General features: G+C 35.3%; 1 protein-coding gene across 1 annotated transcript in view; it reads left to right on the top strand.

Moving 5' to 3' along the window:
- The window catches only part of LOC132201159 (uncharacterized), a 111,842-nt gene that overhangs the window by 74,444 nt on the left and 12,810 nt on the right, over positions 1 to 24,588 (top strand). Inside the window, exons 6-7 of the mRNA XM_059627102.1 lie at positions 9,724 to 9,858; positions 20,010 to 20,223. Of these exons, the coding sequence (XP_059483085.1) occupies positions 9,724 to 9,858; positions 20,010 to 20,223 (349 nt within the window). The remainder of the gene's footprint in view (positions 1 to 9,723; positions 9,859 to 20,009; positions 20,224 to 24,588) is intronic.

The raw sequence follows: 24,588 nt of genomic DNA, 5'->3' as shown, positions 1-24,588 counted from the left end.
GTGATGATGCAGACAAGCACGGTACGCCATTCGATTATTTCGCTCCATAAGCCTGCTCGGTCTTGCCGGCGGAATCTTTATTTTCTGAGCGCCTGGAAAATTTTCCCGCGAAAAGATTCCAATTATAGATAATATTTCGTCACCACCAGAGGGATTCTGGGCGCATTTCCAACTTGAAATACATAAATGCTTCTAGGCAAGTTTATTTTCTGCACCGATAAAAGGACTTTTCCGGAAATATTATGCGAAATGATATCTGGAAAGTTTGCGAATTCGGTTGCGGGTCGACATAATTCTTGATTATCCAACATTCATCTTGCAACTTTGTTACATTCCCCGGGGCCAGATGAATTATTAAAAGGACGCCAGAGTGCGTGCATTAAATTTTTGAGTGTTTAATTTATTCCTGTAGCAGGTGTGAGCGAGCAAATCCGAAGGGGCTTTTGTGCCTCTTCTTCTTGTAATTTAATTTCATTATTTATAAATCAGCCCGCCGTGCCCTGAGGGAGTCGCCACTGCTCCGAAAAGTAATTACACTACAGAGATCGTGTTTTTACAATTCCTCGAATCAAAAGAAAAAAATAAAGATGCCCCACTTTTTAGACTTTTCCATCTTGGAAGTGGGAAAATTCAAAATTCATCAAACACGGAATCGGCAAAAGCTAAAGAGGTGTATGCGCGTATAAATAATTCCCATAGAGAGCCGAAACTAATTATCTTAATTAAAAACCTTATCGGTGGAGATCAAAAGCCTTATTACCGGGACCATTCCGGTGCACAATGCCGCCGCCTCTAATTTGCATAGCACGACCTCTCATCGTCTCTCGTTTGAGCTCTGCTAATGAGACCCTTTTTCGCAGCGGATCTAAAAAAACTAAAAAGAAAAAGTACGTTTTTTTTACCCTCCCACACAGGTATATATATTTCTGGTGCAGCTTCCGTCCGGGATAAAAATGACAAGGGTTCTTTCAAGGCAGCTAGTCAAAATGCAGGGCGGACACGCTCGTGGAACGACAAGTAAAATGGAGTGGAGACACAGGAGCAGCATTCTTTTAATATAGTCGGTGTCACCGGCAGATAGTCATGCTGGTTGACGTCTCTTGGTGTGTGTTTGTCGCAGAACACACGTACGTACGTACATGGAGTTCTGAAAGAAAGCCAACAGCGACTAACTCTCGCGTTTCGCAACACCGGTGCCTGTCTTGCGACGTTGTGTTTTGCAATGTTATTAAATTTATTGTATCAGATGTTGCGGGGTGGAAAGCTTTTTCATTTCATTAGTGGGTTGACACACACAGCATATTTCTTTTTCTTAACTTCTGTTTGCATTGTTGACTCTTTATATTACACGCTTCAAATGTTCTCTTTTGCTTTCTTCTCTTTGTGGTGGTTCTTTTTTTTAATTCAAACTTCTAATTTGGAAGCATTAGAATTTAAATATATAATTAGTTACTAAGGAATCACAATTATTCTTATCATTTCCGATACAGATAGGAATATTTAATACTTTTGTTGCAAAGGAAATTTTATTGGGTTCAATTTTACTGGGAGCCTCACAGGTTGAAAATGATTATTACATAAAAGACAAAAACAAACATTTTAAAAAATTTTAATTTAAAAAAAAATGCAAATTAAATAAACCAGATTTTACTATAAAAATGAACGTTTAATTTTAATTTTTGTACCATTTTTTATTAAATGTTTTTAATTTAAAATTTATTTTGTGTCAATTAACGTTTTTTTTATTAATGGTATTAGTCGTTAAATTAAATATGTTAAAATTATTTAAATTTATAAATAAGTATGACTATCTCGTACATGGTAAAATTATGAACCCTGTCATTAAAATTATCTTTTTTTCTGAGTTAACTATGTCTGAACTTATGAGTATCATTATAATTAATTTTTCGATTTAATTAGACAAATAAAAAGTCCCTTACCTTAAAATTGGCGCTTTTTATTCTCATTTAATGGCAATGATTGAAATACGTGTGAAAATTTGATCGTTTATTGTTGAGAGAAAACCAAAAACTAAAATTAAATTCCTGAAATGTAATAAAAACCATGTAAAGAATTAAAAATGGCTCAGAAATTTTAAATTTAAGTCTCAAAATAATCATTCCAAATAACATTCCAATTGAAACAGCAAGGAAATCTATAAATTTTTTATTCTTTGCGATTTAAAAAAGTCGTTTTTTGTATTTCTCCAGACCAGTCTTCAATTCTTCTTACGTTCTTATCTTTGTAAAGAGGCGCTTTAAAAATTTTTTTCATTAATTTTTCTAAATTTAAAATAATCTTTTTCAAGGAGAAGAGAATAAAAATAAAATTGAGGTAGAAATTTCAATTAATACAAAAAGGTTTTGGATTTTTCATGCCTTTGTCATTATCTATAATTTGTAGAAAAAAGTCGATTCCATGATAAAACTGCTACGTTTTGCAATCACGATTTACCCTTTGCTGCCTCTTTGCTGCCTAAGTACAAGATTAGCAAAAGCTTTCTCCGAAAGTGTCTTCAGTGCCCTCTCATTTCACAGTGCAGGTTCTGCGAATCAATCAACTCGTGCCCAAACTCTGCAGCTCGTTTGCAGAGAGGGATCGCCGCTTTAATTCGGCTAATGCGCCGACCTCGGGTGTCCCAATCCGAGATTTCTGACCACTCACTCGTCTTGAACCCAGCGGTTTATCAGCGCAGGAAGTGGTGGTGTTGCGATGCCGATTCCTGCACTCAAGGGCTCGGGGGATCGGCCCATCCGAACCCTAATTAACAGTGTATCAAGCGCATTAAATAATTACGCGCGTGCATCCACACGCTCGAGTGCACCTCCCCAATTCCACCTCACAAATTGCTCCAAAACCCAAGAGACCCAAATTTCCAACCTAAAGGAAAGGCTGACGATCTCAAAAGAAAATAAAATTTTAATAAGCTACAGTGCCGCATATTCTAGACAAGAATACGAGTCGCTTTGTTTAATCCTATTTTCGGGGCCACATTTTAAGCAGGACAAATTGCTCTGGAAATTTATGAATTAAAGCACCAAATATCAGCCATGCACATTTATTTAGAGAGTGGTGGGTCGTTTATTGAATTATCGTCCTACACACATATTATCTGGAAACATTATTTTACGTCGTTTTTAATGACTCTTTAAATAATTTATCCCGTGCTAATTCGGCTGATGCGCAGTAGAGAGGCCGCTTCATTGAATTATAAAATAGAGAGTCCATTACCATTGAAATTGTCAATTGTGCAGCGGGTGAGAGAGAGCGAGTGGGAGAGCTTTTAGCCACGAACGAGTATTGATGAAACAATTTTGAATCCTTTTAATAACGACGACGGCTTCTGCGATAGCACTTTATTACACGGGCGCGCACCTTTTATCTTTTCCCACCCCCCGCGTTCTGAATAACGGAAATCAATGCTCGCGGCGCGTTCATTCGTGCGCCTTGAGAAATCCATTTTGACGATTGCAAAATAATTGCGCCACAATTCAGACGCCGGCGGCCACGTTTCGCAAGTGCAGATTATACAGAGTTCTCTGTGTCAAAATGTCACAGATTCACTTTTAAGTTGCTTAATTCCACTTTATATTAAGTTAAAAATTTATTTTTAATTTTGTAATATTATTAAATGACAAACATATTTTAAGCTGACCTTCTTTTTTTTCTTAAAACCAAAAAAATTAATAATTAAAAATTTCAATTTCAAATAACTATCTCTCGGTCTCAATTTCAACTTTTCAGATGTAGATATACACTATGGAAATCGATAGAAGAATTGAGAAATCAATAAATTCAAAATATCTAGAAAATCTAGTTTATAGTTGCGATTTCAGAGTGGGGGAAGTGTTAGGTGTGCTGAAAAAGGGACTGATTAATTTGAAATTATTATTTTGCCATAATATGAAATTAAAATTTTGTCCTTTTCGTAGTTTTACAGTAATTCATCGTAAAAAAAATTGGGAGAACGCAATTCCTACTCTGACCAATTGATCATTTTGGAAATTTTCTTAAATAATTGATCTACCCGATTTGAAAATTTTCACAAAGTCTTATATCACCTAGACAATATTTGCAGCTCAACTTGACTTTCGACTTTTTTCATTTCAATTACCTCAATAATCAATCTAAAAATTTAAATATTTTTAAATTAATTATTTTCAGTTAAATTTTATAAAAAGAGAATGGATTTTTCTATCTTTTAATTCAACCGATGGAAACTTTTGGTTGATCAGATGAGGGCCACCCTCGTTTTTGCCGCATTTGGCACCAGCAATGGTGCAATAATGACGCCATTCGATGGATGATTGGCCCGGCACTCGGTCGTCGCACGGAAATGAAGCAGGGTGCGAACGGGTGAATTTTCGGTCCGCACGCCCATGGTGATCAAGATCAACTTATTGAAACTTTTCATACAGTGAGCGAGGGGCAAAAAGCGTGCGCACGGCCATTTGCATAATCAATATGCCGCTCTCTTTCCATATGAAATTTGATAGCCGATCGCTTTTTCCCTTTTTCCGCTGTGTGCAAATTGTCAATTTTTGTTTCATCAGCTGCCGTGCGGCTTCGGCCGTTTCGCTCCCCTTTATCGGATCGGATCGCGCAGAGGGATGATGAGAGTGCACGAATCTCTCTCTCTCGCTGCCATGAATAGCGAAGCTGAATTTGAGCCCCAGTAATGCAAGAACGATGCCGTCTCCAGAGATGAGAGCAGGCAAAAGCATTTTTCTTTGCTAAAGTTATAATATGACGCACCCCCTTAACCCCTTTTTACAACCCTGGCAAAATACACCAGTGCGAGCCGCAAAGCAATTACCAGGAAGAATTTTGGATTTTGGAAAACTTTGGAACAAATTCATATATCTTTTTGGTTTTCTTTAAATTTTTAAAAAAAACTTAAAGAAAAAGTTTCTTTTATAAAAAAGTGTATTTTTAGCAAAAATTTCTAAGGGCGTTTAAAATTTATTAAAGGCATAAAGACTAAGCGTTTAATTTTTTTCAAAAACTAGATAGAAATAAATTAAATTATTGAAGGATATAATTTCATTTTTTAAGTGTTACAAAATTTGTGATTTTATAAAGTATTGTGAAATTAAATCTGCTTGCAGTTTCCAATGAAATTTCAATCCGTATTTTTGATCAGTATTTTTGAACATAGTAAAATTACAACTATTGAATTCAGATTGTGCACACAAACAATGCAGAGAATTCAAAATTATTTTAAAATCTTCGTAGCTGAATAGCGGGAAAAGTTGCATATATAGAAACAGATTATTCAAAAAAAGTTGGGTATTTTAAAATAATAATATATTTTTTTAATAATTTAAATTTTTCCATAAATTAATGTTCTTTAGATTCTTTAAAGCTATTTATCACGAAACCAATTTAAGCAAATTATAACAAAACGAAATTTTTAACGAAAATATTATTTGCTTGAAAATTATAAAATACTTTTTTAATTATTTTATGCCTTATTCATATTATCTTTTTTTTAGATTAAATAATAAAATTAAATTTGTATTCCATAATAGTAATTTTATTTCTTAAAAACAATTAAATATTTAGTGTCGTGCTACACAATTCACTTTAAACGACGCTAGTTGACACAAGCTTGTCCATGTTTTGTATAGTTGGCTCCTTAATTCAACATTTTATTGAATGACTAAATCTCAAAAGATATTAACTCAAAATTCAACCACATATTGAAATATATCCGAATGTATCATAATCAAAATTTAATGAGACTAAATTTGATCATTATTTGATGATGCTAATCTCAATTCATATATTATAAAAAAAATCTCTTGCTTAAAACATTTTTAAAATCGTGGGTGTTGGGATGATAAAATTGCACCCGCACGCGCCCTCAGCAAAGTGTAATTACACCACTCGAAAGTGTGTCGTGCGGCTCGGTATATACCTGGGCTTAATCTGTATTCACGTTACATAAATATGTACATATATACGTAATAAAACGCGGGTTGAGACGAGCTGGCTGCCTACCCGAATGTAATGTGTTGCGCAAAATAAATGTCTACAAAATTTCGCGAGCGTCAGGTTGCCATGCGAGCGAGCGCGCGCGCAGTTCCTTAGCTTTTCTTTAACCTGAATATTTATAGTCGTCATTTCTCATTCTCTCTTCCTTTATGTACACATAGAGCCATTGTTATATTATCTCTGGTACACACTCTCCCGCGCGCGCTTAGACTCCTCACCTCCGACGGGTCTAAATCTTGCAAAAGGAGAGACGAAATTTCACACGCACGCCCTGGGAGGAGGCAAGAATTATTTAAGACGCCGCGCCCGCCCGTCTGCAGCTTTTTTTTTACTTTTCCTCCTTCACGTGAGGGAGTTTCTTCTCTTTTATATATTTAAAACTCAACTGCGGAGAAACAGAAAGAAATGCAGTATTTTTCCTTGTATCCTTGACGGTGTCACGAAGGTCGACGAGGGCGCATACGGACAACCCCCTTAAGAGAAATAACTGCCATGTGTGTGTGTGTGTTTGTGCTATGCAAGTTTAATGCTGCTACTGATACCGACTCCCTTTACACTTGCCGAGTGTGCTCCGGGGCTTATCTTACGGAATTAAATGCACTAGCCAAGCAATATTGCCGATCTTGAGCCGTCATTTTACTCTAGTCTTTCTCTTGGGTGCGCACTTTCAACCTTTTGTTCTATATTCTGCGCCAGATTTCATATTGCCGAGCCGCTCCCTGCCGGGGATTTGCACGCTTTTGTTCTCGGACTCATTAAAACGGTTTTGTGTGTTCGGTCGTCAAGGGTATTTATTTTGATTTCGTTTTAAGTCTGAATTTTCATGCGGTCGATTCAATTAAGGGGCTTCAATCGCACAGAAAGAAGTACAAATTAACAAAAAACCTGTGACACTCTTTTTGTTTTTTTCAGCTGAAAATATAAAGAAATGAAAAAGGGCCGAGTTTTTTTCTTTTTCTTTTAAAGTAATTCCTCATATCTTGAAGGAGGCTTTCAAACAATCGCAGATAAAAAAAATGCGCTTGTATAATTTTAAATTTGAACTTTAAAATAAAAGTAAACATTTGTCAAACCCTTGAGGTGACGCTCGTGAAGTAAAAAATAAACACAATTTGCAAGTAGAAGCTCTTTTGCTTGTTAAAGAAATTCCTTAAAATTAAAATGGCTCCTGTTTGTAACTGACTAAAACCAGCAATTATTTCTTCAACGTGATAGCGCCCAAAATTATTTAAAAAAAAAACCAAGTAACTGTTCTTCTGACATTAAAATTTTGCATGATCATAAAGAGAAATTTATTTTTATTAAAAAAAAAATTATTTAATTATTTAATTTATTTCGATTGAAAATACCTATGCAGAATAGTTCAAATTTTTTTTAATAAAAAATAACATCATGTAAATTTTTGGTTTTTGAATCTGATAAATAGGTTATAAATCAAGTGCTTATCTTTTTTACAAGTTGAACTGAAAAGTTACTGTTATTTAAATTATGATTATTTAAAAAACATTGGTGCGAGCTTTATGTTTGTTTTCAAAATACTTCTCTATAAAATAGATAATATGAGAAAATATTTGTAATACAAAATTATTAATAGGAATTTTTATGAAAAGAGGTAACACTAAACTAGATTATCACTAATTAATAAAAAATGTTGAGAATCTGCATTATTTAAAATAAAATCTAAAACGCATTACATCAAATTTTTATTAATATTCAATTTTTTTTTAAATTTAGGTTAAAACCAGAACATTTAATCATATATATTTACAACATTTAAATTCATGCAGAATAATTTAACAATCAAAATTATGTAGGTAAACTAATTTGGCAAATGCAAGCTTATGAAAATCTTGCCTTACGCAGCACATAACAAACTGCAGAGAATGTTTTTAAATTATAAGAAATATTGCCATGCATTTCAACCCTTTCAAGTTATACCGCCGTGTGCATGCCCATTTGAATTCCACGGTTGGCGTATTTCATTTCGTTTTATTGGTGCCACATGCAAGGTCGTACGTCTTGGCACAAAAATGCTCCGCTGTCACCGCTTCTCTTTCTGGGCGCGCTCGGATTTTGATTTATGACCGGCAAAGAGAAGCGCCGCTGATTCAAATTTATTGCCTTGAAAGCCGCAGACTGCTTTGTAAGTGAGCAAACTGGAAAACTGCTGGCTGCGAGCGAATAATAAGTGGAAAGCTCAATCTGTGTGTTTCATGAAGATTAGCTTTTCAAAGAAGGAAGAGAACCGAAGCTGGAACGTTTCACAAAGTAGCGGAGAAATGAGTTTGTCGCACAGAATTTCTCTTTGATGTGGCAATTTACAAGGACTTCATGCATGATTCATGACTGTTCTACATTAAAAGGAGGAAAATCATTTGCATAAATTGTGCTTTAGGAAGTATTGGCTGCAAATAAATCTGATTAAACGTTGTTCAGATGAAGATTATTTTGAGGTTATAAATAAAAAAAGTTAAATAATATCGTTCGGTTAAGAAGCTATTAAAAAATTTGTTTGAAATTTAAACAACAAAATGCAATTGAGAAATTTTGGATAAAATTTCTTATATCTAGCTATTTTCTCCACACTTTTGTTATAAAAAAAATGTAAATTCCTAAATTAATATACAAAAATAAATAAAATTGTTGGGTTTAATCTATGGTCAGTTTTTAGTTGAATTTTAATACCACTAATTTTAATATTATTGAAAAATATATGCATTTTTTTATAATCCCATCCATTTAAGCAAATGAAGTCAAAATCATACATTTAGCCAGTGGCACAATACACTGTGTTGATAATGCTCGCTTGCTCGGAATATATTCAAGGTTTCAAAGTTTCAATCTTATTAATAATTTTTAATCTTTGTATTTACAAAAACACGTAGCTTGCCAAATTCTATGTTTTTCCCCTACGTAGTCTTAAATAAAAAATTTAGAATGAATTCCAAGCTTCATAATTTTCCCTCCAGCGTTCCTTGTCATAATTGATAAGACAATACCTAATTATTGTTATTTTTTTTTATCCAGAGGCTTGCTCAGAATAAATAAATAAAGGTACCCCAGTAATACCTTGAATATAACCGGCTGGTATAATTAAGGAGGCAAACTGCGTAAGTTGAGAATGGAAGTAATGTTCAATGCGCTCACAGTTTCGTGCCGCTGCTTTTTAATATTCATCACAATGCAATGCCTCGACTCTTATGAAAGAACAAACGAGGAGAAATGCGCGACGGGAGTAAGACAGCCCTTGTTTTTTACCCTCAACATCTTGTGAGCGTAAAAAGTCCATTTTACTTAAAATGCATTAATTTCCATCTCACAAGATGGAGCTGGAGAATTGCACAGAATTTTAAGCTCTTTCGAGGGAGAATTATAATTTTTTCCTCCTTGAGAATGGAGGAAGTAGAGGATTGTCAGTTAAGAGCTGTGTGCACATCTTGACCTATTTCAATGCATCAAGTTTCCATTGTTTCCTATAGTTGAGCAGACCTCTTAAAAGAAGTCAAGATCGAATAAGAACCATCGATCTCGGAAAGTCAAATACCTGTAGTCTCGGATTCCATCAAGTAATACCAGAAGTTGCTCAATCGAAACTTTCAATGCAAATATCTATAAGGGTGGAGCATTTATTTGGTCGAAGGGCGCGTATAAATCAGGGACCTGCACGTTTGACATGTTCATTAGGCCAGAGTAATTAATGAGGTTTGCCACTTGTGTGTGTTACAGGTGTCAACAGGCACTGGAATCATGTCGCACTTTGTCAATCTGCACATTGTGGTACCTGAGGCGTTCATCCTGGGCAACGGCGAGCACCACGTGGACATCGGCAGCACCATCAGCCTCGTTTGCATCATTGAAAAAGTGAGTAAAAATGAATTCGTATTTAATTATAACACACATTACTTTTAAAAGCATTTTTATTAGTCACAAAAAAATATTTTTAAGGATTAATAGATAAATTTATTATAAAGAATATTTTAAATTTGTTTTTATTATTTAAATATTAAATTATTTTAATATCTCATAATTTCTCCTGTTTGAGTAAATTCGATTTTTTTGAACGCTAATAAATAATTTGATTAAACACAAACAGATTTGGCATAAATGCTTGAAGCTTACCTTGAAACCATCAATCTTATTATGCTGTTGCATATTGATTTGGATAGATTAGATGATTTATGATTCATATTGCATTAAAAAATAAATAAGTACAAATTAAATTAACTATAATTTGAAGGTCTGATAATGATAATGAGTTGGGCAAATAGTTGAATGAAAATAAAAAAAATGTGAATAATTCTCAAGAAACAAATATCCTTCGAAGAGCAAAAGATTGATAAAAAAAATAGCAAACACAATTTCTTGCAAGAAACAAGGCCTGCTATATCAGCAATTCTGCCCACGTTAGGTTAATTATGGATCGCTTAATTAGACGCGCGAGCGAAGGTAAACAAAGCTGCGAGTTTTCTGCTTCTTTCTTTTATTTTTTTTGTGCGACCGAGTGCTGTTTTTGATTGGCATTTAAGCGGAATCAATTACCAAAGTTTCGCCGCCTCGACAGTGGAAAGTTGCTGACTAGAACAACAGAAGTCTTTCTCCGAACAAAGTCCTGAGGCAGATCGATGAGAGGAGCTGCGAAACTGAAGTGTTTCGTATTTTATGGCGGTGGCATTAGCGGGTGCGTCAAGCTTCCCACCGGCGGCGCATACCTGACTTATTAAAATTGGGCCATAAATATTCGCAAAATTCCGTCGCGAGCGCGCCGTCGGCTGGAATTTTTCCTCACTTCGACGTGTTATATACGCGTGATATCACTTTTCCGTTAATTTTTTTCCTCTCCGAGCAGCTTTTAACAAAATTTGACGACACCTCACGACGAGCACTAATGCGCTATGTTTGAATTTTCGTGCGAAAGCATCACTCTCGAGGATAAAGCGCCACACCGGCCCAAATTCGTTACAAAAATTAACTCTCAAAGGAACGCGACAGAAATTTTTTAATTAAACAAAGTGAGCCTACCTGCTTTTTTTGGTAAATTTCACACCGACGAGGGAACGTAATTTCTGAAAATGGCTCTCCTTTCAACGCATGAACACGGCCAGGGTCATTTATTTATGCAGCTGAAATGCATGATACCTGGAAAAAGTTTCGCCAGTCATGCAGCATGCAGGGGAATTATAAGCAAATGTTGAAACACAAAAGAGCGCACTTAAGAGCCGCGGTGTACGCACCAGTAACAAAATACAAAACTCCACACGCACCACTTGGGAATCCATGCATGTGGACGAACATAAACAAGGCATTCTTCGGACGAGTGCAAAAGCTCTTGGACCTTCATGCTATTAATTAAAGTCAGGTGGTACAGATGAGAATTAGCAAACCAATTATTGTATGGCATTTTTCACTGCTCAAATTTTCAAATTAAAAGAGTAAACGTATTTTAAATTTTTTTAATACGTTTACTCATTTAAAAGTTTTAATAAAAATATTTAAAATTAATATTTTAAAAAATTAAGTTTGTTCATAATAATAATAATTTAATTTTTTATGAATTTTTTATAATAATGGCTTAATTATATTCATTTTTTATTAAATATTATTTATGTATTTTATGTTCTTTGAAAATTGTTTCATTAGTATGATTTTTTTTAACAATTATAGAAAAAAAAATATAAATTCAATTTATTTCATTTCTAAAACTAAAATATATTAAAAATATTTAAATTAAATCGTCAATCAGATTTAAGTCAAAAGTTGTTTAAAATAGGTCGATAAATGCAGTATTATAATTATTTAGTTAATAAAACTTGTTTCTAATCTAGTAATATTAGTGAGAGTTTCACAGATTATTGAGATAAAAAAAAAACCTTGAAAATAATAAAATTCATGGATGCAAACTTGTACGGAAACAATTTAACAACTGATATGTGAATAAATAATGAAGAATAATTAAAACGTAAAGTAAGAATAATTAAACTTTAAAAAAAGGAAGAATCGCGTTACTGCGTCACTTGCAAAAAGGTCTAAAAGCTGTTGTTAAATTGAAAAAAACAAAATTTTGGAGGCTTCAGAACAGTTCCAGTTTTTACTTGAACCACCTACGATGGCAACAACCAGCCTGATCAAGAAAATATTAAAAATAATAAGCTAAAATTGCTATCATAGCCCAATACTTTCGGGAAAAATTTGAATCATAATTTTTAGCCATTGATAATTCGTTTTTAGTGAATTTATTTCCATTTTAGTAAAATGATTGTACATAAATGAAAATCCTGGTAGAAAACAGAACTTCTCTGCTCGTAACAAACTTTTCTCCCAGTTCCAAAAGGCGCTGCCGTGTTGTCTAGCGGTGAAGGTGCGGTGAGAGTGCATTTCGTGTGTTTATTTCTCTCTCGGCAAACATAACGCGACGAGGCAGCATATTTTGTAGTACGTCTGGCGTGCGAGATGTAGACATTTGTAAGCAGTGTGTCTCCTCGTCGCATTCGCAAGAGCACGGGAATTAATTAAAACCGCGCTCACATACCTTGGCACGCGTGTGCATTATTATCATCTCGCATAAGACGACATTTTGTTGATATGAATATAATCCCGAGCAAACATGAACACACACACACTCTATCATGAAACACCATCTCGTCGCCACTCTGCCGCTCTTGTTGCTCCTCGGCCCCGGAAACAAAGCCGCAGTTCTTTTGTGGAAAACGCTTTGCAAGCAAACCCACCTGGAATGCGTTTGAACTGTACGGGCTAGATGTGCGTGTCCGTTTTGAAAGCCCTCGAGTATCAGAGTTCAAAGACCGCCAGGAATGCAATTAATTTAGGAAGCCGTTTTATCCTCAATCAATATTTTTAAAACTCAATCACCTTCGAAATTAATGAAAATGTTGAAATTGCTTTGATCTTTTTATTTTATTAAGTTTTATTATCGCACCATTGCTTTTTTGAAATTACAGATCTTAAAAATTAAATTCAAATCGTTTATTCTCTCACAACAGGTCAAATAATAAAAACATTTAAAAAGTTTTATGTCTGAAATTGAAAAAAAAAAATCTTAAGTTGTTTAGTAAAATGATACATAAACTTGAATTGGAAAAACAAGTATCATGACTGACTTCAAAATCATGATCAAAAAACTTTCCCTCCTATTAATTGTAAGGCGGAAAACAGCAGGGTTCCTCAAAGGCTCATCTTTTCTCATGGCGGGAAGAGGGAAAAAGTGAATCTTCAATCTGTGATGAACATTCTTAATGAAAGAAATACTTTATTCTGGGTATTTTGATATCAGAAATGAAATTTGATGAATTATGACCCTTTCCTTATTGAAAATCCGGAAAATTCATCAGGATTTTTTTCAACAAAAATACTTAAAAAGTGACGTAAAAATTTATAATTAATTCCAACAAATTGTTTTTAACTCAATATGATTTCTTTTTCTCCAAACACTTTGATCGATCAACCTATTGGAAAGAATTTTTCAAATTTATGGCTTAATTATTAGATTTATTAGTGATATTGATATTTTTAACTTAATTTATTTTATGAGATAATATATATAAATCGGTAAAAGTTCATTTAAAAATTTATCCTCTCGAGGGCTGGCATATTATTCAAAGCTTTCAGGTTAGCCAACTGTTTGCCTTGTGGAACAATATCCTAACATCCACTTTAATGAGCTTAAGAGTCTTGCTCGCTAACTCGGCTGAATTGAACCCAGAGAGCACACAAGTTCACAAATTCCCTGACGCGTTTACTCCCATTTGAGTTTAGTGCACGATGTGTACAATATGCAAGTGCACGCGGTGGTAAATGTACATTGCCTATCTGCTGTTTGCTCAGCAGCGACTCCCAAGGCTGCGCTGCATCTTGCCGACAGCTTGAATAAATAAGCAGTTGCACTCGCAATTATCATACAAATGTACAAACAGACCGAGCTGCTTTAATTTCGGCGGGCGTAACACGACTTGGCGAAGAGCACTGGGAATGCCACCGAGATGAAACGTGAATAATTACTTCTATGCGCTGTCGCGAGAGAGCCGCGCGCATTTACTTAGCAGCCGTACCTACTGCTGCAGTCCCTCTAGTGCGCTGCCAGTTAATCAAATTAATTATTCACTGTCTGCAGGATTTCAACAAAAGTTGGGGAATGAGAGTTCAGAGGATTAACTGAGAGTACAAATACCAGGGCAGCCAGCTGTCTGCTTGTAGAGTTTGGATTGAAATGAAAAGAAGTTCTGGTGATAAGGAAATTTGATAAAATTTGTAATATTTTCCGAATCAAATAGACTCATCAAGAAATCTTAAGAAAAGAACTGAACATTCTATTGAAATTTAAATAATATTTATTTCATTTTATTTTTGAGATAACTAATTGACAAAGAAAAAGTCAATTAAATGTGCATTTCTTTTTTAATAAACCATAAAATAATAGTCAGCTAAATTCGCATGAAATCACTTGGTCTCTTATTTTTTTAATAAGAATAACTCTCAGAGTAAATTTTGGACTGAATAAATAAAATGTAATATTTGATGAAGAATTTGCGAACTTCTGCGTTCTCTAAAATGAAAGCATATCTAAACCTTTCTAACTCAAATGTGAATCAATTTTGAATAAAATATGGAAGTAGTTTTAGAAAATTCTACAGAATATTTAACTTTAAATTTTTATCACACTTTCAAGTTATTTTTTTTTAGACATATGATTTTTGCTCTTAATCATGACTCATGACTCTTGACGAAATGAATTTCTCAGAAGCGTAAATTCGTTTTGCACAGACCCGCAATATTAATGCAGAGTCGTTCTTTGTCTGCACCGTTTTGCATTATTAAAATGCTGCTAGAGCTGCAGAGGGTCTTACGTATGCAGGGTGAATTAAAATAAAGTGCCACACGCTCTTAGTCCGTGCATTTTCTCTCTGTCACCATTATTTGTCGTGCGTTGTCGCTCATTTATTCATTCTGCATAAATGCAGCCATCAAAAGTACGTCTGCCTGCATGCAAATAATTTTCCCTTTGATATCGTGCGCCGCTTTTGCAAATGAAAAATGCTCTCGCGCCGGATTACCAGGCGCGTGCAATAAATTAAAAGTATATAAAGGGAATAAAGAATGTATGGCGCAAATTTACCAGATCGGGAACAACGACAGACTTCATGTCCGCCGCAAAGTCATAAATTGCGCGTTGCAGTCGAGCAGCTTTGAATTTGAATTCAAATAAATGCACTGCCAGTAGCGCATTTAAATGAAATTCAAAGAGTTGCTGGCGTTTTATTCATTTGGACTGTTGCTTTGATAAATTATTAATTTTAATGGGATAATAAATAGCCTTTCAATGAAAAGCCTAAAGCTAGCAAACAGAACTTTTTTTACGATAAAAATTAATAAACTCTCTGCCGTTTTATTTGAAAACTCATTAGCGAGGAAATAGATTGACAAAGTAAAATGAAAAATGTAGGTGGCTTATTAGTTTCAAAAATTACTAATTAATTAACCTTCAAAAAATCAATTATATTGTTACAGAGAATCAAATTAAATTGTAATTGTTTTATACTCTAATAAATTATTTATTGAAATGGATTTAGTGAAATAAATGAAATATGTGTACGAGTATTAAATAAGTAATTTATTTTCAAGATTTTTGCCACATTTCTCTTAACAAAACATCTGCGAGCACGTTCCGATTCAGTATGTCTAATACACTCAATTAACATGGAGCTAAACATGCACTTAATTGAAATTAACGGCTAAACATTCCATGTGTTGCGATTCACTGTAATTATGCACCGGCTCATTACGAGCTATGCAACCCGCTCGTCACGTGCGCTGAGCAGGTTGCCTGCCTATGCAAACATTCCTCTCTCTCTTTGAACGTGGTCTCCTCTCTCTATCTCCGGCTTCGAAACGAGCACACAAAGCATAAATCGCACACAATGCGAATTGTCACAGCACTCTGACTGGCCGGACGATCGCACACTGCCGGTGCACATTCAGCATCATTCCATTATGCACCAGCCTCACATGATGTGAGGCCGCCGAGAATTGAAAATAGTATAATGGTGGTGCCGCGGCACAATTGTATATGTATGAGCATTCAGTTTTATTTCGAGGTTTGCGCACCAACAGCACTGGTGACATGCAAATAACGCACATGTGGCCGCGAGTAGCATTTGTGATCATTTAGAAGTTACGTAGTTTAAAATATTTGTTTCTCGCTATATATTTTAATTAAATCTTGGTTATTAAAATATAAACATTAAATTTTTATGTTTATTATTCAGTATAAAAATAAGATTTAAATTTTTTTTCTTTTCATTAGATAAGTTGTACTTATATATTGAAATGCTCTGTTTATGTGTATTTATATGGATGAAACTCCATTTATTATTGGTGGTAATATTTAGTTCCAGGGCGCTAATTTTTAGTTCTAGGGCGCTAATATGTATGTAGTTGCAGGACGCTAATTTATATATTCAGGGCCGAATTCTTAGTGGCGGGGCGCTATTTTTTTTTTTGTTCCAGGGCGCTAATTTTTAGTTCTAGGGCGCTAATATTACTTAAGTTGCAGGGCGCTAATTTATAGTGTCAGGGCGCTAATTTATAATGTCAGGGTGCTAATTTATAGTGTCAGGGCGCTAATTTATAATGTCAGGGCGCTAATTTTTAGTTCTAGGGCGCTAATATGACTTTAGTTGCAGGGCGCTAATTTATAGTGTCAGGGCGCTAATTTATAGTGTCAGGGCGCTAATTTATAGTGTCAGGGCGCTAATTTATAATGTCAGGGCGCTAATTTATAGTGTCAGGGCGCTAATTTATAATGTCAGGGCGCTAATTTATAGTGTCAGGGCGCTAATTTATAATGTCAGGGCGCTAATTTATAGTGTCAGGGCGCTAATTTATAATGTCAGGGCGCTAATATGACTTTAGTTGCAGGACGCTAATTTATAGTGTCAGGGCGCTAATTTATAGTGTCAGGGCGCTAATTTATAATGTCAGGGCGCTAATTTATAATGTCAGGGCGCTAATTTTTAGTTCTAGGGCGCTAATATGACTTTAGTTGCAGGGCGCTAATTTATAGTGTCAGGGCGCTAATTTATAGTGTCAGGGCGCTAATTTATAGTGTCAGGGCGCTAATTTATAATATCAGGGCGCTAATTTATAGTGTCAGGGCGCTAATTTATAATGTCAGGGCGCTAATATGACTTTAGTTGCAGGACGCTAATTTATAGTGTCAGGGTGCTAATTTATAGTGTCAGGGCGCTAATTTATAATGTCAGGGCGCTAATTTATAGTGTCAGGGCGCTAATTTTTTGTTCTAGGGCGCTAATATGACTTTAGTTGCAGGGCGCTAATTTATAGTGTCAGGGCGCTAATTTATAATGTCAGGGCGCTAATTTATAGTGTCAGGGCGCTAATTTATAATATCAGGGCGCTAATTTTTAGTTCTAGGGCGCTAATTTATAGTGTCAGGGCGCTAATTTTTAGTTCTAGGGCGCTAATATTACTTTAGTTGCAGGGCGCTAATTTATAGTGTCAGGGCGCTAATTTATAGTGTCAGGGCGCTAATGTTTAGTTCCAGGGCGCTAATTTTTAGTTCTAGGGCGCTAATTTATGGTGTCAGGGCGCTAATTTTTAGTTCTAGGGCGCTAATATTACTTAAGTTGCAGGGCGCTAATTTATAATGTCAGGGCGCTAATTCTTAGAGGCAGGGCGCTAATGTTTAGTTCCAGGGCGCTAATTTTTAGTTCTAGGGCGCTAATATTACTTAAGTTGCAGGGCGCTAATTTATAGTGTCAGGGCGCTAATGTTTAGTTCCAGGGCGCTAATTTTTAGTTCTAGGGCGCTAATATTACTTAAGTTGCAGGGCGCTAATTTATAGTGTCAGGGCGCTAATTCTTAGAGGCAGGGCGCTAATGTTTAGTTCCAGGGCGCTAATTTTTAGTTCTAGGGCGCTAATATTACTTAAGTTGCAGGGCGCTAATTTATAGTGTCAGGGCGCTAATTTATAGTGTCAGGGCGCTAATTCTTAGTGGCAGGGCGCTAATTTTTTGTTCTAGGACGCTAATTTTTAGTTCTAGGGCTCTAATATGACTTAAGTTGCAGGGCGCTAATTTATAGTGTCAGGGCGCTAATGTTTAGTTCCAGGGCGCTAATTTTTAGTTCTAGGGCTCTAATATTACTTAAGTTGCAGGGCGCTAATTTATAGTGTCAGGGCGCTAATTCTTAGTGGCAGGGCGCTAATTTTTAGTTCTAGGGCGCTAATTTTTAGTTCTAGTGCACTAATATGACTTTGGTTGCAGGGCGCTAATTTATAGTGTCAGGGCGCTAATGTTTAATTCCAGGGCGCTAATTTTTTGTTCTAGGGCGCTTATATGACTTTAGTTGCAGGGCGCTAATTTATAGTGTCAGGGCGCTAATTTATAATGTCAGGGCGCTAATTTTTAGTTCTACGGCGCTAATATTACTTAAGTTGCAGGGCGCTAATTTATAGTGTCAGGGCGCTAATTTTTAGTTCTAGGGCGCTAATTTATAGTGTCAGGGCGCTAATTTATAGTGTCAGGGCGCTAATTCTTAGAGGCAGGGCGCTAATGTTAATTCCAGGGCCTTAATTTTTTATCTAGGGCGCTAATATTACTAAAGTTGCAGGGCGCTAATTTATAGTGTCAGGGCGCTAATTCTTAGTCGCAGGGCGCTAATTTTTAGTTCAAGGGCGCCTATTTTTAGTTCCAGGGCGCTAAAATTTAGCGGCCTTCAACTAAGAATTAGCGCCCTGAAACTATTTAATAGCGCCCTAGAACTAAAATTAGTGCCCAGATATTAATGCTTATATTGTGCCCTAGAACTATAAAGTAGCGGCCTGGAACTAAAAATTAGCGCCCTGGATCTAAATATTAGCGCCCTACCACTAAGAATTAGCGCTCACTTTAATAATTAACATCTCTATTTTTATAAATCTTGTTACCTCATAAAAAAAACCTAGTGCCTATTATTTTAACATTATTTTAGTTTTAATTGGTTGAAAATAATGAAATGATTTACAACTTGATTTGGATTTGGAGGAAATTACCTTTAATAAAATACTTTGTGTATTCTCAGGACCACGATAATATTAAGAAGGGGAATTTTTTTATTAAGGGGGTTTGTAAGTTTTGGAACACTTGATCTCGTGAAGGGATAGAAAGGCAAAGCATTAATTTTATGTAATTTTATAGATGAAAAATAATTTTACTTGAATGTACCAATCACGATTATGTCGCTATTACTAATTGATTATTCATTTTCGCATTCACCCATTTGTGGGGAACCACAATGTGGAATAAAATTAAAATTCATAGAGCGACGTGTTGTGCATGCATGCACGAATTTATTCAGCGAGAGCGACATCCGCAGGCGACTCTTTCTCTCCCCGTCCGTCGTTGTATGACGTGTTAGTCTGCCAGGGCGCCGGCTCGTTCATCAAAGCCGTGTTTTTGTTGCTGACGGTCTCGTCCCTCGTCGGCGTTGATGTATTTGCTGGGGAATTTATACATATGCGGACGTTACGTACATATGAGGTGCATTATTATTAGAGTGCCTTTGACCCCTCCGTGTATGCGGACGTTCATCGCAGCAGGGCCCTGTCGAGCGGACTCACTTTGCTGTCCGTTGTCGCGTCCAGCAAGATGTGGGGCGTGACTGATTGCTTGCATGCATGACCACCTGTGTAAAACTGCTTGTTCAAGCCAGGATTTATTCCAAAAATCTGACGTGGAGCAATTATTCTCTCTATGGACAAAATCTAACAAGATATAAATTTAGTTAAAAATTAAATTCTTAAAATAGAAATTTTTCAATTATTGTTAAATAAAGTTCCAAAAATTATGAACATAATGAAAAATAAAACCATTGCAACTGATTTTAAAGATTTAAATTAAATATATATAATTTTGTGTGTAAACTTCTTCGTTACTATTTATTTCACAATTAATTTGGCGCATATTTTTTGGTAAAAGGAGCATTATTTCCATTTGTTGCAGAGTCCGTCGCCGCCGCAGTACGTGTTTTGGTATCACAACGAACGGATGATCAACTACGACACGGCCAGGGGCGGCATTTCTGTCGAGACGGAGCCCGGACCGAAAACGCACAGCCGACTCATAATACGTGACGCCCACGACACCGACTCTGGAAACTACACCTGCAGCGCTTCCAACACGGAGCCAGCATCAATCTACGTTTTCGTCTCTGAAGGTAGGACAAAAACCTACTAAATTTTACAGCAACAAAATCCTGCAATTAAAAAATTATGCAAGCAGAACTTGAATTACCAATTTAAAAATTTGTATAAATCTGCATTGATTTTAAATAACAATAAGAAATCTTAATTCTATATTCAGGGATAGGTCCAAAGTCCATTTAAACGCGTTTGCAAATTAAATTATTCGATGGTTCATATCAACTTTATTTCCTATTTAGAAATTTAAGCTTTTTACTTATAAAAATATGATTCGGATCGTGTTTCAACCAATTTAAAAACACAAAAAAGGTAAAAAAATTAATTTGTTCATGGATATTATTTTAAAGAGGAACATTTTCCAATGCAATTTAACTTGGGCTGTTTTCCACCCACCAGTTTTTATTCCCATTGGGCAAAACTTGTCCGAATCTGCAACAAGCACCACCTTTTGCATATTAAAATTCCGCGCGGCACACGCTATACCGCACTGGCGAAAAATTATGTGCCCTGAATAATGGAAAAAGCGCCATAAATTAAGTGCACTGTCAGCAACGAGAGAGAAAACAAGCTAAATAATTCAGCCCGAGGGCTGCATGCAATTGGACTCCATGTGCACCTCTGCTCTCGTCACCGTAATTTTGCGCAGCCGTTTGTTATGCAAACTTGGGTGACCTTTTGGACTGCATACGGACCGAATACTAGATCGGACAATTTGTCACAGGATTATTTTGTGCTTTCGGGCTGTGCGATACTAATTTCCACCTCGCTCTCTCTCCCACTTTGATTATAATGAAGCGCTGCTTTTGAAATGCACACAGTGTGTGTGTTTGAAGTGCTTTTGACATTTTGGCCGGCAGTGCTTTTATGCCAAATTCATTCCACGTAGGTGAAAATTGATCCTGCAAACCGAAGTGTGTTTTTGCAATTTGCCGTATTTGGTGATTTAAATACAGATAAATTCCAAATTATTCCCAGAGGTGATTTGCGATTTAGATTTTAGGCTCAAAAAATTTTAATCACACAAAAAAATGCATTTTTTTCTTCTCTTTGGAAAGTGATGGAATAAAAAATGATTTGATTAATGAAAAAAAGGATGTAAGAATGTAAAATGAATTCATATTATAAGCTCTAGGCAAGTGAACAGTTTTAATACTTAATAAAAAATTTGTGATACGTGATGAGAAAAAAAAACTTTGTCAACCGAGGCTCAAAACGGCGGATGGGGTATTTTTGATCTCGGAAGTTTTAGAAAAATTCTTGCTATAGCGGTGGTGCCGTTTTATCCACCAATTCCTTTTATAAAACGATTTTTTTCAACAACTTAAATTTTTAAATTAAAACTCTCAACTCAAAAGGCATTCAAAATATCCAAAATTAACTTATCTACTTTTTTAATAAAATCTTATTAAAAAAAATTGAAGAAATGGATTATCCTCTGCCTTCATTTACTCTATTTATAAAAATTTGGACAAAAATTACAAAGATAATGCAATGATTTGCTTAAATATGACAATACCTGAGACTTTCTTACCAATATACTTAATTTCGCCATTCTAATAAATTGATATTTAAATACTATTTTCATTTCAAGATTCATTTGAATGACCAAATAGGATGCGAGTGAAAAAATTGCGTAAAATGAACCAGCAGCGGCCACTCGAAGTTTCGAGAAGGAACATTGGATTTCATAAAAATTACAACAAGAGCGGCGACTTTTTTGTCCTATTTTTGGCACCAGTGTTATGTTTTAAGTAAGCGCCCACCAGGCAGGTTGAAAGCATTTTCACTTTAATTTCAAAGTGAGTGGGTTTCGGAGAGAAGCCGGCGGTGTTTGCGAAGTGCACAAAAGCTTGTTTACCCAGCAGCGCAGCCCATTCATAAGCAAGGCTCGTTCGTTCGTTCGTTCGCTCGCAGAATTACTTATCGCCGAAGCGGCGGCACCGGTTTAATTGGCGTGGGTGCTGCGGCAAATTGCGCACCCTATGCACAATGGGCGAAAACGCTACTTACGCTTTCCGGGCGAAAATTCTGCTCAAGGGATGAAATTTAATTTCGATTCTCAGATAATATAGAAAGGCCGCAAATATAATTCTCTGCTTGCAAGATAGAAACACCACGAATTCGTTCGAAGGTTTATTGATTCCCGAATCCTGCGTTAATTAGTTCCATTTTGCCGGCAGGGCCGCTTCTAATGCCAGGCGATTAAATATCTCAGTTTATTAATAATAGTCAGTGGTAATATTATTTCGAATTGCCGCTTTCAAAGGTCAAAGCTTAAAATTGATGGCAGGGTGGCCTAACTTTTGCGGCGTGTGGCGGCTTTTGATAGTGACTTTGTTATTTGATAGCGCAAAACTGATACACCTGAAATGTGGAGAGCTAAATTGAAATAACTCTTCTCTGTGAACACTCTACATTCGGATAATATGTCATCAACACGAGCCGAAATTTAGGTGAAATCCAAGGACCGTGATTACGTAATACGTAATACCTTTTTACAAATTTCAAAGTAATTGCCTCTGTCCACCAAACTAACACGCTGAAAACAATTATTCTGAAAAACTCGCAGCAAAAATTATATAAAAAAAATCACAATAATTTAAAATATAATTATACTTATCAAATATTAAAAAAAAATATGGAATAATCAAAAAAATATCAAATAAGTAAAAAAAAAAATATTAAATAATAAAATAAAATAAGAAATAAATCAATTATAAAAAAGAATTATTAATTATTAAAATATTACAATAAAAAAATCAAGAATAAGACATTGATTAAAAAAATTTTAAATTGGCAAAACTATCCATTTTTTCCTTAAAATTTTTTAAATTTGTTAGCGTTTTTTATTTATATTTAATAAGTGAGACATTATTTTTTTATTATCAATGAAATTAATTTACATTTCTGTATATTTCTTTCCTTTTTTCCTCTTGGCGGGGATAACTGTGATCAAAAACCTGGAAACGATGATTTTACATTTATTTACCTTTCACTGTTAATTTTCAAAGAAAAACCAAACAAGGTCAAAGTAAAAGTGGTATTCACATTTATTTTTTTATCTTTCTGCGTCACGCAAGGTGACGTGTGTTTCATTCATCCCAGCCGTCTCATCTTTGTCTCCAGAGACAGAAGCTATTTTCGTCTCTCTTTTCATTCCGTATTTGCGCTTCCCTTCATCATCGCTGTAAAAAACCTTTTGTGCGCGATCGCAAATGCTGGTCTCGTCGCTGCAGTGACCCCGTTTTTGCAGCGCGCACTTCAAAGAAAAAGTACGCGTGTATCTCCCGCACACACGTTGCGAAGTTTCTACGAGAAAAATCTGCTTAATTAAAATAAAAGTCTTGCCAAGGCAAATGTACCATGGGGGTTGAATCTTTCGAGTCTCATCTGCAAAGTCCGGAATGTAATAAAAGGCACACACGTGCGTCCATTAATGATGATTAAAGCTGGTGTAATGCAATCGAACGGTGCATGGAGTGACTAAGCATCTCGACCCGCTGCACGTGTGTCGCCTTTTTGCTGTGAATAATGTGAAAATCCAATTATTGCCTCCATTGAGAAGAGATATTGGCGCAGCATCGCTGCAGGCAGTTCAATAATGGATACTTTTATCCACATCAATTTCCTTTATTTCGCCGAGCGCGGAGCTTTCGATGAAATGAAATCTGGCTATTTTGCAGCGAACGTGTGTGTTTTTTCCTGCTCGCTGCCGGGGAAATCGTTTCCAACTCGCTATCCCGGCGCTGATTGCAAATGAGAATCTGAAACTTCGATTTCAGCAGAATCAATTTTTCTCGTGTGTGCTTTTTTTAGCGCAAACCGCTTCTTTTTTTTTAACACACGAAATATGGCAATACAAATCGAAATAAACGCAATATGACGGCATCAAAGCTTTTGCACTCAATTCCCAAAATGTCGACAAACGTTCGTTACTTTTCCGATTCAATTTGGCGATTAAGTTCACATAAGTAAATGCTCCGAAAAATGTGAAATGAACGTTGAATTGGAACAATTTTTTGTTTAAATACCATGGTTCATATTTAAATTATTGTTAAACAGTGCAAATTATCACCAAGTTAAAATGTAGATATTGAAACCTTTAATATTTGCCATTGTAGAAGTGGAAATCAAGTTAATTATTTTCTTTTGCACAGCAATATATAAAAAAAAAATTCTTGCTTGTTAGTTAGAATTAACAAGATATTATTGTTTTAAAACTAAATAAATTTGTTTAATTTTTTAGTTTTACTTTTTATTTTAAATAAAAAAAAAGTTGGTAATAAAATATGATAAAATTAATTTTAATATTTGATTTCTATTGTACAATATAATTAATAATAACAATTTAATTTTAATACTATTATTTATTTTTGTTA

The sequence above is a fragment of the Neocloeon triangulifer genome, unplaced genomic scaffold (genome assembly GCF_031216515.1).
Source record: "Neocloeon triangulifer isolate White Clay Creek 2 clone unplaced genomic scaffold, ASM3121651v1 ptg000014l, whole genome shotgun sequence".
In the NCBI taxonomy this organism is placed as follows: domain Eukaryota; kingdom Metazoa; phylum Arthropoda; class Insecta; order Ephemeroptera; family Baetidae; genus Neocloeon; species Neocloeon triangulifer.
Note: the sequence above shows the minus strand (reverse complement) of the source record. Positions and strands in the feature narration are given on the sequence as shown.